The sequence below is a fragment of the Tamandua tetradactyla genome, chromosome 17 (assembly GCF_023851605.1).
Source record: "Tamandua tetradactyla isolate mTamTet1 chromosome 17, mTamTet1.pri, whole genome shotgun sequence".
In the NCBI taxonomy this organism is placed as follows: domain Eukaryota; kingdom Metazoa; phylum Chordata; class Mammalia; order Pilosa; family Myrmecophagidae; genus Tamandua; species Tamandua tetradactyla.
In genome coordinates this window covers 69,557,168-69,570,909 of record NC_135343.1, presented here as the reverse complement: position 1 = coordinate 69,570,909, position 13,742 = coordinate 69,557,168, and the positions used below count along the sequence as shown (strand labels likewise).

Here is a 13,742-nt window from a genome sequence, read left to right as displayed (position 1 = left end):
CTGTCCCGGGGTTCCCCACCGCCACCCTTTCTCCCCCATCTCCCAGACTCTTCCGCTTCCCCCTGGGGCCTTACACCTGGAGAGGCCGCTGGCACCCCTGGGGATCTCCCCGGGGGGTTGAGTCAAGCCTCGGAATTTCTGCGTCCTCATCTCGCCTCACACACGCACGCGGCCCAGGCATGCACACCAGCACACACATCCTGTGGCCGCGAGAATGCCTGCCGCCCCGATCCCAGACCCCCCTGAGGTCACTTCCAGAGCCGACGCTTCTGCGAGGAAGACCGGACGCGTAACGAGCTGCAGCTCCACCGGCTGCCAGCAGACCAGGCGGCCGCGGCTGGCGGGCAGTGACATCATAGCTCCTGCTCGCCACGCTCGCGCCCACATTTTAGGATATAGGAACAAACACGGATGTGAAATCAAGAATGAAAGACAGAGTAATCTAATTAATAGGCCATGAGCCAGGCTAACAAAATCAAAGAATCTGATTACACAAGTACCCCTCTCGCTGTCTCCGGCTCCCCCACCCCCAGTTCTTCCAGCCTCCACACTATTTCCTTCCCTAGGATGGAAAGTTCAGGAGGCAAACTCAGAGCCCAGGGATTTCCTTATGGAAACCAAGATCAAGCCCAGGGCTCCAGCGGCAGGGAGGTCACGTGGGTGACCTTCAAGCGCTGGGTAGAGTCGCCCTGAGGAACTGAGACGACCAAGTGACCCACAGAACTTGGAGAGCCAGGGCAGTAGCCACCACACTTCTTTTCCCACTCTTTAACAACAACGGCAACAACACAATAACACCTGTACTGGTTCCTTGTGCTGTCAGCCATAGGGCCGGGAGCAAGGGCTTCCTCACTCACAGCCGTTGAGGAAACTATTATTATTACTTAACGTAGCACAATTCTCTGTTCTACATCACCTTGCTTCTCGGTCACTGATAACCTTAAATTCTTAACTCTTTTTCGACACCTTCTGCCAGCAAAAAATGTGTAAAAGCACAGCAAGGTATTAGCTTTTACCACTGGTTCACAGCATCTGTTTTAATCTTTATCCAGCCACAAGCATTTCATGAAATAAGAGAATTCTTTAATTTCTCTCTTCCTGTCTTGAAAAAAAAAACAACAAAAAACAACAGGTCCATCTCCTAAATAATTAATTTCAAGTCTGCATCCAGTGCCAAGACTTGTTGCATCCATTTTAGAGTTTGATTAATTACCCTGGAACTTGGGCAAACTAAACTCCATGTGGACAGAATGTTTCTTCCTTCAATTTAGTTCTGAAAGCTACAAGTTATTGCTGGACCTTACTTGACTTACATACAAATTGGTACAAATATGCCTGTGTCTTAAATTGTATTTCGTATAAATATATATAAAAGTGTCATTTTTGATGTAGCTTGAAGAGGTTGATCATTTATTACAAAAATAAATGAATAAATACAACAATATATTGTTGCTTCAACAGGATAAATACTTTACAAATATATAATTTAAAAAACAAATTTAATTGTTAAAATTATTTAAAATATTACACTTATCGATAAAACTATCAATAGTATATACTGCATTTAATATTAGAACCAATTATTCTCTGGATGTTGAAAACCATTCATACAAAACAGATTATGAGCATGGTAATGAGGAAACACTGGAGGCTACAGAGAAGCAGAGGGAATCTCTCAGATCAATAATGAACAGTTCTGTTTTGGAACAAAGAAGTAGTCCTTGACTAAGTACTAAAAAAGAAAAAAAAAAAAAGGAAGAAAGAGAAAAGAAAAAGACAGCAGCGCGACAACAGCAAAGTGACTATTTTAAATACACCTTGGGTGATTTATCACAGGGACTGGCCAGGAGAGGATGGTTGGGTGAATGAGGAGACCAAAGCTTGGACAACTGGGCTAGAGCTTCAGGAGACTGTAAACTCGAAATGGGCCTCACTTGAGATTAGCCAGACCGATGGAACAGAACTTTGTCACTTTCCTTTGGGTTGGAAGGGGAGGAGGGGGTGGACTGAACTGGAGGAAACAAATGGACACTTTACGAAGCACAAGACACTTGGTGCTGCAAAGGAACACAATGACCAAATTCATTAAAAAGATCTGGTGATATATAACAATATTTTCATTATTTACATGTGTAACAATATAAGCCTTAGCACAAAACCTCTCAGTTATATCTGCCCCTTTTGTTTTTCAACCATGAATTTCATCTCGTAAATATATTCAAAGGGTTGAGGTTTTTTTTTTATCTCAAATGATGGGCAAGTATTAACTCACTTTATAAAATGCAAAATAATCTCACAAAAATGTGCCTGCTTTCCCAGCTTCTCCAATTAAAAGTTACTCTGCTACCCTCAAATCAGGGTTTCTTCCTAAGTAATCAGCACAGGTTGCTTTTTAATAGAAAATACCGCAAAAATCTAATGGTAGCTCTTTCGTTGCCAGCCAACTCAAGTAAGCAAATACCTCCCCGAATTTTAAATAGACTTCTTTTCTGTTTAATCAATCACTACCATTTCAGTAGGAAAAACAGGATTTCGTCTCATGTGCCAGTAGTATCTCTACCACAAAAAAACAACCGCATCCAATCCTCAGCTTTCAAAAGAGGCCTCTCTTGCTTGCCCTTGGAGACCCCTCAAAAAATGATGATCTTCGCTCCCCCACCCCCTCCAGGTTATAAATTCACTGGGAGAGCAATTACAATATCAAGAGAAATAGGAAACAAGAAGGCAAAGAAAAGTATATTGTGTTTTCTTGTCTTTGTTTTTTTTTCCCCTTCTCTCTATTTAATAAATATGGCTTTTTCAGATTTCACAAATCAAAATGATTGTGATTTTTAGTACGACTTGGTGTTTAAAATAATGCAACCCAATACATGGCCATCTGGCTGGGCTTGATTTATGAAAGTGACACAGAGCCTGTCTGGAAGAAATAACTGTTCCTTGTTTCTCTCACAGTTTTTTGGGTTTTTTTTTTTTTAACCCCTGCATTGATATCACAGGGAGAGGGAGTGATGATGAGGGAAGAAGGCAAAAAGTGAGTAACAGCTAAGTGAGTGTAGGGGGGAAATTAGTCAACAAAAATTATTGCTTTGTCACCCTTAAATACTTTTTTAAAAAAAGGAGTACAATACGAAGAACCTCAACTAAGCAGAGCATTTGAGTCTTTAGTACTCACAACCCAAGGCATTACGTTTACATTTTCCCATTTGAAAATATTGATACACTAACTTGAGAAATGTGAACACGCTGCAGGTGTATCTGAAGAGTGATCTAAAAAGCTAAACCCCCAGCACCAATAAAAAGAAGATATATGATCATTACTGGGGAAAAATGGAAACCCAGAAATGTAGAACCTAAACTCTGAGCTGGTGATCACACAAATATTAATGCAGTGTGACCCACAATCAGGATTAAGAAGTATATATATTTTTCATCTTAGGGAAAAAAAAGCTTCATGATTCAAATTTAAGTACATTTAGTTATTAATGGGCAATAATTGATATAAAAATATTCTATAGACTTGAAAGCTATCCTTCACAATTACTCGTCTTCAGAAAAGAGGAAAGAGACATAGCAATATGGTGGAGAGAGGAGAGGAAAAAGAAGCTAAACTTTCAGAGGGAGGGAGGGTCAATCTTAACCATTAATAACCAGTTGGCACTTTTTTTCTTTTTTTTTTTTTTTTACTGGTGATGTTCAATCTTCTGGGAAAGCACACGGGTATCTCCAAGAAAAGGGATAGTATTTATATTTCAACAATCTCATCTATCTACTAAAATCACCACTAAAACTAGGGGAGAGCAATACATTGTGAAACTTACAGATAAACATGGAGTGACAACTATATTAAAATATTGTTTCTGTAATGTCTGTCCTTTACTCCAGCTTTCCAGATGTATCCTAAGTGGGGCAGGCTCTACTTCCTCAATGTTATCACTTAAGGATTTGCAATAGTAAAAAAATATTCTCTAAAGAACTCTTTCCTTCCCGCACAGTGTTTACGCATCAGACACAGACTATTTCATTCTAACAAATTTATTTTCTCGATCAGCTCTTACGGAATCACTACTCAAATTAAATTACAATCAAATTATCACATCAAAAGATACCCTTATTACCTAACAACTGTCCATATTTTCATTTCATTTTGATTTGTGCTCGTCTGAAAAAAACACGTAATACAAGATCTGGGGAAAAATAAATTACCGTTTTGCAGCAGTTCATAAGTATTCTGAATAAAATATTAAAAGAAGTCATTTAATGAAAATATAAAGCAAATATTTTTAGATCAACAATGGATCTAACAATTCTATATTGCCGTCTTTTGAAAAGTCTGTTTATTAAAACCTACCAAAAACACTGCTTGGAAATGGCAGTATTATATAATCACATCCACAGCACCCATTCAATCAAAGTTGGCAACGGATTGAGGAGAGAAGTCCAGAGCAGTGCAGCGGCAGGTGCTCAGTCTTTCTAAATCCCTTTATCGGAGTCAGTCCGGAAATAAAAAATAAAAAATATTAATAAAAAAAATATTAGCGGTGGAAATTTTAGGCATCGTCCGTCCATCCCGAGTGGCCGCCGCCAAAGGCAGGGCTGGACGGCCCGGGAGCACTCGGCGGCCTCGCGGGCCGAGCCCCAGCTTCGCGCCCAGTCAGTCCGCCGGGGCCTCAGACTCGGCCCGGGAACCTCTCGCCACTCCTGGATGGGCGACCCCTGCGCCCTCCCCCGTCCCTCTGCTCTTTAGTGATGCTTTCATTTCCAAGGTTACTTTGAGAACACTCATTTTTCTTTTGGCTTTGCTATCCAGTCTGTTAATCTCTTAAACTGTGAAAATTTCTTTCTTCTGGAGACAGACTTTCTCCCCCCCCATCTCGTTCCTTCCCATTCCATAGTTGCCTTCTGGTTGTCCCCACATAACGTGAATATGGCCAAGAAAAACAGGGTCCCGGAGCACAGAGGGTCATCCCTCTCCAACCCAATACTTCTGCTTTCTTTCCAGGTCGCTCCCAGAAAAACAAAACAAAACAAAACAAACAAACAAAAAACTTTCCGTGAATCACTTTAGACACCCTTTGGAGGATGCGGGCGGCTTATTATTTTAAGAGGAGAAGATGAGACAGGTGCTGTCCACCGCTGCCACAGAGGACAGCTCCGGGTGGGAATAACCTCCCGAGTGCAGTTGCGGTGCAGTAGGCATCTTCACCCTTCTTGAAAAACAAAAACGAAACACCACCACAGTATAAACGAGCTCTCACGATCGCCCCCTTTTTCTCTTCCGGTTTTTGTTGGTTGTTATGTATATATATGTATATATAAAATAGTCTGGGTATGTATTATGCTTTAAAATTTTTTTGGCCCCCTCCCCTTTCTTGACCTTCAAAAAAAAAAAATCTCTCCTTGGTCCGTCTCTCTCTTTTTTTCCTCCAAGGGTGGGCATGCCCGTCTTTGGGCGGAGGGGACCGCGGCAGACCCGGGTCCGCGGTCGGGGCGGCGGCGGCGACGGCGGCGGGGGGCGGTGGTGCTGGCGGCGGCGGCGGCGGCGGCGGCGGCCCTCGTTCGCTCGGCGCCCCTCGCCTTTCACTGCACGCTGGTCTGCAGCCCGTGGTGCGGCGGCGGCGTGTCGGCGCTCACGGGGCCCACCTGCGAGTAGACGTCGTCGGGCGTCTGCTGCTGGATGCCGGGGGGCGTCATGCGCTTCTCCTTCTGGCGCCGGTTGCAGAACCAGACCCTCACCACCTCCTTCTCGAGCTGCAGGCTGTCGGCCAGGTTGGTGATCTCCTGAGCCGAGGGCTTGGGGCACTTGAGGAAGTGGCTCTCGAGCGCGCCCTTGACGCTCACCTCGATGGAGGTCCGCTTCTTGCGCTTGCGGCCCTGTGCCGCGATCTTGTCGATGCTCGTGGGGCTGCCGGTGCTCGAGTCCGCCTCCTCCAGCCACTTGTTCAGCAGCGGCTTGAGCTTGCACATGTTCTTGAAGCTCAGCTGCAGGGCCTCGAAGCGGCAGATGGTGGTCTGCGAGAACACGTTGCCGTAGAGCGTGCCCAGCGCCAGCCCCACGTCGGCCTGCGTGAAGCCCAGCTTGATCCTCCGCTGCTTGAACTGCTTGGCGAACTGCTCCAGGTCGTCCGAGGTCGGCGTGTCCTCGTCCGAGTGCGGGTCGTGGCTGTTGAGTCCCGGGCCCGCGCCGCCGCCGCCAGCGCCGCCGTGGTGCGGGGGCCCCTGCGCGTGGTGCGGGTGCGGCGGGTGCGGGTGCGCGTGGTGGTGGTGGTGGTGGTGGTGCTCGGCCAGCTCGGGCGTGTCCCCGCGCACCAGCCCCGGGTGCACGAGGCTCTGGCCGCCGCCGCCCGCGCCGCCGCCGCCGCCGCCGGGTCCCGGGGGCGCGCTCAGCATGCCGTTCACCGTGAAGCCCCCGGGCTGAGAGTAGAGCAGACTCTGCGGCGGCGGCTGCTGGCCCCCGGCCATGGCCGGGAGGTGCGCGGCGGCGGCCGCGGCGGCCGCGGCGGCAGCGGCCGCGGCGGCGGCCCCCCAGCCGCCCGGGTGGCCCTGGTGCGGGGGTGGCGGCGGGGGCCCGAGGTGCGGCGGCCCGCGGTGGTGCAGCGCGGTGCCCGCGTGCAGGTCGTCGCGCCCGGCACCGCCCTTCACGTCGGGGCCCTGCGGGGGCGGCGGCGGCGGCTGCGGCGGCTGCTGGGGGCTGCCGGCCATGCCCACGGCGCTGCCGGACCACGGCGAGCTCGCCTCCACGGCGGCGGCGGCAGCGGCGGCGGCGGCGGCGGCGGCGTGGGGCAGGGCGGTGACCCACTGGTGCGCGTGGCTCAGCATATGGCCGCCGTTGCTGGCGGCCATGGCCCCCTGCATGAAGTCGCTCTGGACCATCTTGACGGAGGACGGGTCCCCCCGGTAGGCGCCCGAGGTCACGGCGGCGCTGCCCGGCTGCATGCCGCCGCCGCCGCCCCCAGCACCGCCGCCGCCGCCGCCGCCGCCGCCGCCGCCGCCCCCGCCGCCGGCCCCAGCCGCGTCCGAGTGCACGATGGAGCCGGCCGCCAGCAGACTGTTCCCCGGCAGGTAGGGGTTAGAAGCCGCCGTGGCCATGCCGCTCCGCTCCCGCCACCCCACCGCCGCCACCACCGCCGCCGCCGCCGCAGCAGCCGCGGCCGCCGCCGCCGCCGCCGCCGCCGCGCCCCCCGGCCTCCCTCCTCGGCCTCCCCCCCGGCCTCCCCCTCCCCCGCCTCGGGCCCCCGCCGGCCCCGCCGCCTTCTCCTCCTCCTCCTCCTTCTCCTCCTCCTCCTCTTCCTCCTCCTCCTCCGCCCCCGCCGCCGCCGCCGCCGCCGCGGCCCGGGGCTGCAGCTGCAACTGCAACGCCGCTCGGCAGGGTGCGGGGGTCGCCGCCTGGCCTTGGTCAACAGCAGCAGCAGCAGAAGCAGCAGCAGCAGCCGCAGCAGCGCTCTGGGGAGGGGGGCTCGCTTCTCGGGGCGCACTCCGTGGCCGCCCCCTTCAAGGAGGGTCGTGGCTCCCCCCCAGCCCCGGCGCGCACGGCTCGCTCCAGCGGGACTGGCCGGCCGGGGAGGGGGCCCACTCTAGGTCCGCTCTTCCTGGGCTGCCGCGCCTCCTCCCGGGACGCGGGCCGGTCGTGGACTCCGGCCCGGTCGCGGGGCGCTCGGGTCACCTGTTAAGTGGAGGTTTCACGGGAGACAACAAAGGAAGAAGCTGTTCTTTGCTTCCTTCACGGGATGATGGCTCCTCAGCAGCCGGCCCAGCTCCTGCCCTTGCCGGAGCTTCCTGCTCCTCAGGAACGCATTGGCTGTGTTTCTCGCTCAGAGGAGGAAAACTTTCTCCTGCCTGGAAGGTGCGGTGATGCTGGCTGCTCGCGGGCGCCGACAGGGGAGGCTGGCTCCCGCTCCCCCCCTCTGGTCCTCTCCTTTCAAGTTTTGTGCTGTCCTAGGAAAACTTCCTGCGATGATGCATTTCTCCGAAGTTGCTATTGCCGGAGCTCTTGGCTGCCTCTGAAACAAGAGTCCTTTTTCATGCTCCTCGCAACAGTCACAGTCTGATGCGACATCTTTCCTTTTGGGCAGAAATTAGGAAACAAATATAACAAGGAGGAAAAAAAAATGAACCGGAAAAAAAAAATGAGGTCGAATTGTTCGGTTACCTTGTTGCAGACGGTTGGGTTTGATGTTTTATTTTTTTCCCAGCGGTTGTCTGGAGGAGGAGGAAGAAGAGTGCATTGGTGGTGGTGGTGTGTGTGTGCATATAGGGGATCCTTGGTACACAAGCAACTCCGGTGGGCCAGGTGCGCGGCTGGTGGGGTGCACTGGCGGCGGCAGGGCTGGCGCTGGCGGGGCCGGACAGGAGTTGGAGCGGGAGCTCAGCTCTGCGCCCTCTTTCGCGCGCGCTCTCCCTCGCTCACTTGCCTTCTCCCGCCCTCTTTCTCTCTCCCTCTCTCGCTCGCCCGCGCTCTCTCTCCGATCTGACAGTTCGCTCTCTGTCCCTCCCTCTCAGAGCCGGGACTGTCGAATGTTTACCCTCCGCCGAGAGCGCGCACCCACCACCACACTTTCCCAAATACGAGGAAGTCGAGCGCCAGGGCCCCCGCTGATTGGCTACCCGCTGCGTGAGTGGCAGCCTCCGAGTGACTGGCTCAGGGCGCGCGGCCCCCCTTCCGGCCGTTCCGATTGGTTGCTTTTTAATTTAGGCAAAGCGTCGGAGAAGCTGGAAATCTGTCGGCCCCCGCCCTCCTCCCCCCTCTCCGCTCGCCCCTCCCGGCGCGTCGCCCGCCGCCCCCTCCGCCCCATCTTAACTCTTAGTGTCCGGCCGAGACGCTGGCGTTCCCTCGGCGGCTCTGGGCGTTCGCAAGAGTCTGGGCGCGGGGAAGAAAGGGGAGAGAAAGAGAGGGAGGGACGGGGATGGGGGGGAGAGGTGAGGGAGAGAGCAGAAGGAAAATGGGGAGGGACACCATAATCGTGACCCCCCCCACCTCCCCAACCCCCCCAGCGCCGCGCTCGATCGGCCACTGGAGGCCGGAGATCCGCAGAGCGCGCGGCGTGGCTACACCTTTCACGCGGATACCTATAGTCCGAGGTGGCCCCAGTGGTTTCAAAGTTTCCTCTTCCTTTCTCCAGGCGGCCCCCCGCTCTCTCTCGGCGGCGTTGAGGAGCGGGGGCTCGCGTTGCCAAAAGCTCGGGTCGCGGCCAGGCGCCTTGGAAATCCGCCACCGTAACTTCCCTCAGCCGCGTCGCGCCGGCGCGTCCCCCTTTGTTTAAGTTCTCGGATGCCATCAGCTGGGAAACCTGCAGCCCAGGAGCAGCGCGGGGCCCGCGCGTGCGAGACGGACCGCTCCCTGCGGCTGCTTGCGCTCTCCCCAACCCCTTCGCTTCCTCTCTCCCTCTCTCCTTCCCTCCCTCCCTCCCTCCCTCCTTTCCTCCCTCCCTCCCTCCCTCCTCTGGGATTCAGACAACTATGGTGCGTGCCCCTGCGAGTTTGGAGGGTGCCGACCCGCGGAGCCACACGGTGTATTTGAAAACCCATCAGCCCGACCTTCCTTTCCCGGGTAGATACATATGTAAGTGCATTCGCCCCAAATGGTTTTAGGAATTTCCGTTTCAGTAGGACCCGGGCCACAGAACGGGGATCCCCCCAAGCCTCGCCCTCCGTGGCTGCACCGCTCCGCCGCTTACATTGTGTGCGCACACGTATTTTTAAGATTGCTTTCAGTGTGGGTCGCTGCCGGTGCGGGGGTTTTGCTTGCTTGCTAAGTCTTGGGATGGTGGTGCTTTCGTTCTTCTTTTCTTTCCTGTCTCGGGTGGGCTTGCCCGGTGGCTGGGGCTGGCGGCGACCCATGCTACGCTTTCTTAGCCCCAGCCCGGCTGAAAGAGTTAAGGGGGCCGGGAGGGGGAGCGCGCCGGGTAGGCGGGAGAGGCGGGGGGTGGGCAGACGCGGCCAAGCGGAAACGCTGCACAGAGGAACCTCGGCGAACCAAGCAAAAAGAGAAAGTGGCAACGAAAACAAGGGCAAATTGAGCCCTCCTCTGGGATTCCCGAAGAACTAACCCAACTCGGACATTCAATAAATACACCGTTCCTAATGAGTGTGCGTGTGAGTGCACCGCGCGCCCCCAGCTGCGGGTGCGGCGGCCAGTCCCGAGCCCCCGCGGCGCTTGTCGCCGGAGCGGTTACCCCGGGCGCAGCAGCGGAGCCGCCGCTGTGTTCCGAGTAAAACGGGCGCCGGCCTGGCCTTGCCTCCAGATGAATAAGTCCTCTCTGTGCCCGGCGCAGTCAGGTGGACTGCGGTAACAGTCGAGCTCTCCAGCCAGCGCAGCCTTTGCGTGATCTCCAGCTTAGCGGTAGACGCGTAGAATATGTGTAGAATTTCGTCCAGCTCCTGCTTGCCGGGTGAAAGATATCATCGTAGGGAGGTTTGAGCCACGCCATTATTGCCACGGCATAGAACTGAAAGGCGGTGGTAAACAAATCCCAAACAGAACGAAGTTGTGCCCCCCCGCGCCCCCCAAAGGTACCTTTTTATATTTATGTATGCATATATGTATATATAAAAGATGGAACACAGATTTCATTGAATAAAGCTGAGATCTCCAGGTGCAGACGTTTGAATAGTCGGTGCCAGCACCCCGTGTTTTCCTTTCCTGCCGATTTTGCTTGGATCCGGCTCAAAAACCGAGAGAGTCTCGTGGTTTTGTTTACACTGAATGGGGAGGATAGGAACAGAGCCACGGGGCCGCCTTTCATTAATATACAGTGAGGATTTTGTCTAAATTACTGCTATGAATTTCACAGTACACGCTTTCAAAAGCAGTCTCAGGTGGCCTGATGAAACGTGATAGCGCCTCTGCAAACAGATCCACTTTCTTTCTTTCTTTTCAAGGAGGGTGTGTGCGCGTATGGGAAGCCCCCCGAAACGCTGTGCTCCTCGATGACAGAAATCTACTTCTGCTCCGTGGTCTGTCCCCTTCAGCCTCCCCCCTTTCCCCTTACTTAGTTCCCGAGTCGCTCCCCAGCCTCCCTTCTCCCGCTCCCCCCAGCCCCACCCCATCCGCCCCCTCCCTTTGCGGAGTGTGATTGTTTTGTCTGGAAAAAAAAATCCAAAGTATATAACAAGGGGAGAACAGTTAGTGCTGATTTTCATTTGCATACATTTTCATATATTTTCGTGAAAATAATAGACTTGTGGAGAGCTGGGCTTAGAGGACTCGTGTAAAGGGAAGGCTAAGGATGCATCAGTTCGGGGGAGTTCAGCCTATGCCTTTCCCCCACCCGGTCACCTTATATTAAACCCCAAACTAAAACGTCTCTTACTTAAAAACCTAACCCTGGAAGTTTGCTCGGTAAGTGTTTTTCATTTTCTTTCCCTGCTTTCTCTCCCCCCCCCCCCCTCCTTTCTGGTTTATTTATTTATGATCTTGAAGGTTTGGGAGATTATTTTCATTGCTTGGGACAAGGAGGGTTCACCGAGCAACTGTTTGAAGGAAGGGAAAGTGTGTGGGGGGAGTAAAAAAAAAACCAACCAACCCTGCTAAAAGATTACATAAAAAGATGGACTCCTTCCAAAGCTTTACACAGCAAAGAAATTCTTTGGTAGTGGTACTTTACTTTTTTTTTGGAGGGGGGTGTGTGTGTGTGAATTGCTATAATTTTAATTGCTGACTGTGAGAAAAAAAGAGCCCTAAAAAAGAAGCCGTAGAAAGGAACGCAGGCTTATAAATATTTCTTGTTTTGGAATGCTGTTGCTTTTTCTTCCCAGAGAATCGGGACTAGAGGGGAAGAAACCCCCTTCTGTAGCCCGTGGCGATGTGGCAAACAAACTGTGTGTGCTGGCCCGGAATTAGGGGTGGGGGCTCCTGCTGGGAGCAAAGGGATGGAGTGAGGAGGGGGTGGGGGCCTTGGCAAGGGGAGGGCAGAGAGCTGGAGGAAGAAGGAAGCGAGGGAGGAAGGAGAGGCAGGAAGTCAGTGCACCCCTGGCTAATGCTGTGTCTGCGGAGCAGGCGGTTAGCCGGGTCTCCCAGCTGGGTAGTGAAAGTCCATCAGAATGAGTGTGATCAATCAAAACTAACCAGGACATCCCTGCAGCTTATTCCCAAAGGAGGCTGGAGCGTCAGCATCACAAACTAGATTTTACTTTGTTTTCCATTTTTGACAGCCTGACTTGGCTGCCCTTACCACCGTCCCTGGGTTTTGTGGAAATTGGGGGTCCAGTTACTTGCTAAGTGTCGTTAATCGAATAAATGTGGCTGGAAGAAATAGGCCAAGTCCAGGCCCATGAGCGCCTTACTTTGATTAAAAAGGCTGGAGAGGATTTTTAAAGCCTCTTGGTTTTGTTCTTCGAAAGAAAGCAGCATCTGGGTGATGGTGTTGGGGGGGGGAGGGCGTTATCAAAGGGCTGAAATTTTATTGCACTTTTGCGCACAGAACACCTTACAATTTAGAATTGGTAATTTCTTTAGAAACAGTTGATACCAAATCAATGAAATGGTTTGTAACGAAGAGGAAGAGGTTTCGGTTGGGGAGGGGGGCAAGAATCGCCAGTTTTCCATTCCTTGTTTACGTGCTTGGCAGCGTTGCTTTTGACTGGGGTTAACTCTGTGCTCCATCGGATCAGATGCCATATAGAGCTGCTCCCTGAAGATCATTTGTTTCCTTGATGGGGAACATTTCTGAGCTGAGCATATTGGTTGCCATAGAGAAAGAAATAAAAGGAAGAACACTAGTCACATTAAGCTATATGTTTGTGCACTGGGCTTTAGATAAAAGGACCTCGGTTCAGCCAAAGAGAAGAAGCCAAGCTAGAGATTTCTAGCACCACTAAAACTAGCATTATTTTGTTTTGGACTTTTACAGTTGAAACATATAAGCTAATTTTATTGGTTGTTGTTAATTTTATATGACACGGTTTACTGAACAAAATAAACTTTAGAAGTGCTCGGGCGTAGCTCTATTGACTTGTCAGCAGGGGGCGCACTGACTCGTCTTTGCCAATACTGTGTAAAATGTAGCTGTTTCAAAAGCAAATCTGCTTCTCGAAACTTGCCAAAGGAACAAACCACCCCTACCTTACCATGCATATTCACAATGAGGAGTGAATACATTGCATAATACGGGGTTTTAAAATATAAGGACGATGACCTCCCACCGCCCCCAACGTCTGTGAAATGGCCCTGAAAGAAAAACAGTTCAAAAAGTATCCATCCATTTCTCTCCCTGAAGTATATATAGGGCTGGAAAACAGAATTGGGCTGTGAAAACAAGAACCCTTTAAGAAATATTTTTAGGGCAATATAATAGGCTTCTTAACGTTGCTACCTTTCAGGCTGTATATTTTTGGAAACGATTGAGAAAAGAGAATGAGTTCTAAGGTAATATCTGTTAAATAATGAATATTCTACAACGTGATGCATACATTGACTTCTAAATAAAACTCAGGTCCCTGGAGATTTAGTTAAGGTGACTAGCTCTTTTATTCTATTTGATATTCAGTGTCTAGTTTAATCCGTGGTCCTGTCTATGACTTAAGAAAGGTTTGAAATGTACCCTTGAAAGACTTGGTAGGGAGAAGAAAATACGAAATCGTCATCTGTTAAAAGTAACTCTGGACTTGAAACTTTTTAGTACAATATGACTTAACCCAGTTGAAGAGAAGTTTTAATAGAGCATAAGGTTTCCGCCTCAAAGAGTTTCAGATACTGCCAAACAGGGCTGAACTTTTATTGTGGTGAAGCATGAAAAGAGATCTGTGGA

At 51.7% G+C, this 13,742-nt stretch overlaps 1 protein-coding gene across 1 annotated transcript; it reads right to left on the bottom strand.

Annotated features, from left to right (window-relative positions):
• Positions 1–5,577: 5,577 nt before the first annotated feature.
• On the bottom strand, positions 5,578–7,086 carry POU3F3 (POU class 3 homeobox 3). The gene has a single exon (XM_077135121.1). The coding sequence runs from the start codon at positions 7,084–7,086 to the stop codon at positions 5,578–5,580; it is 1,509 nt and encodes a 502-aa protein (XP_076991236.1).
• Positions 7,087–13,742: the final 6,656 nt, after the last annotated feature.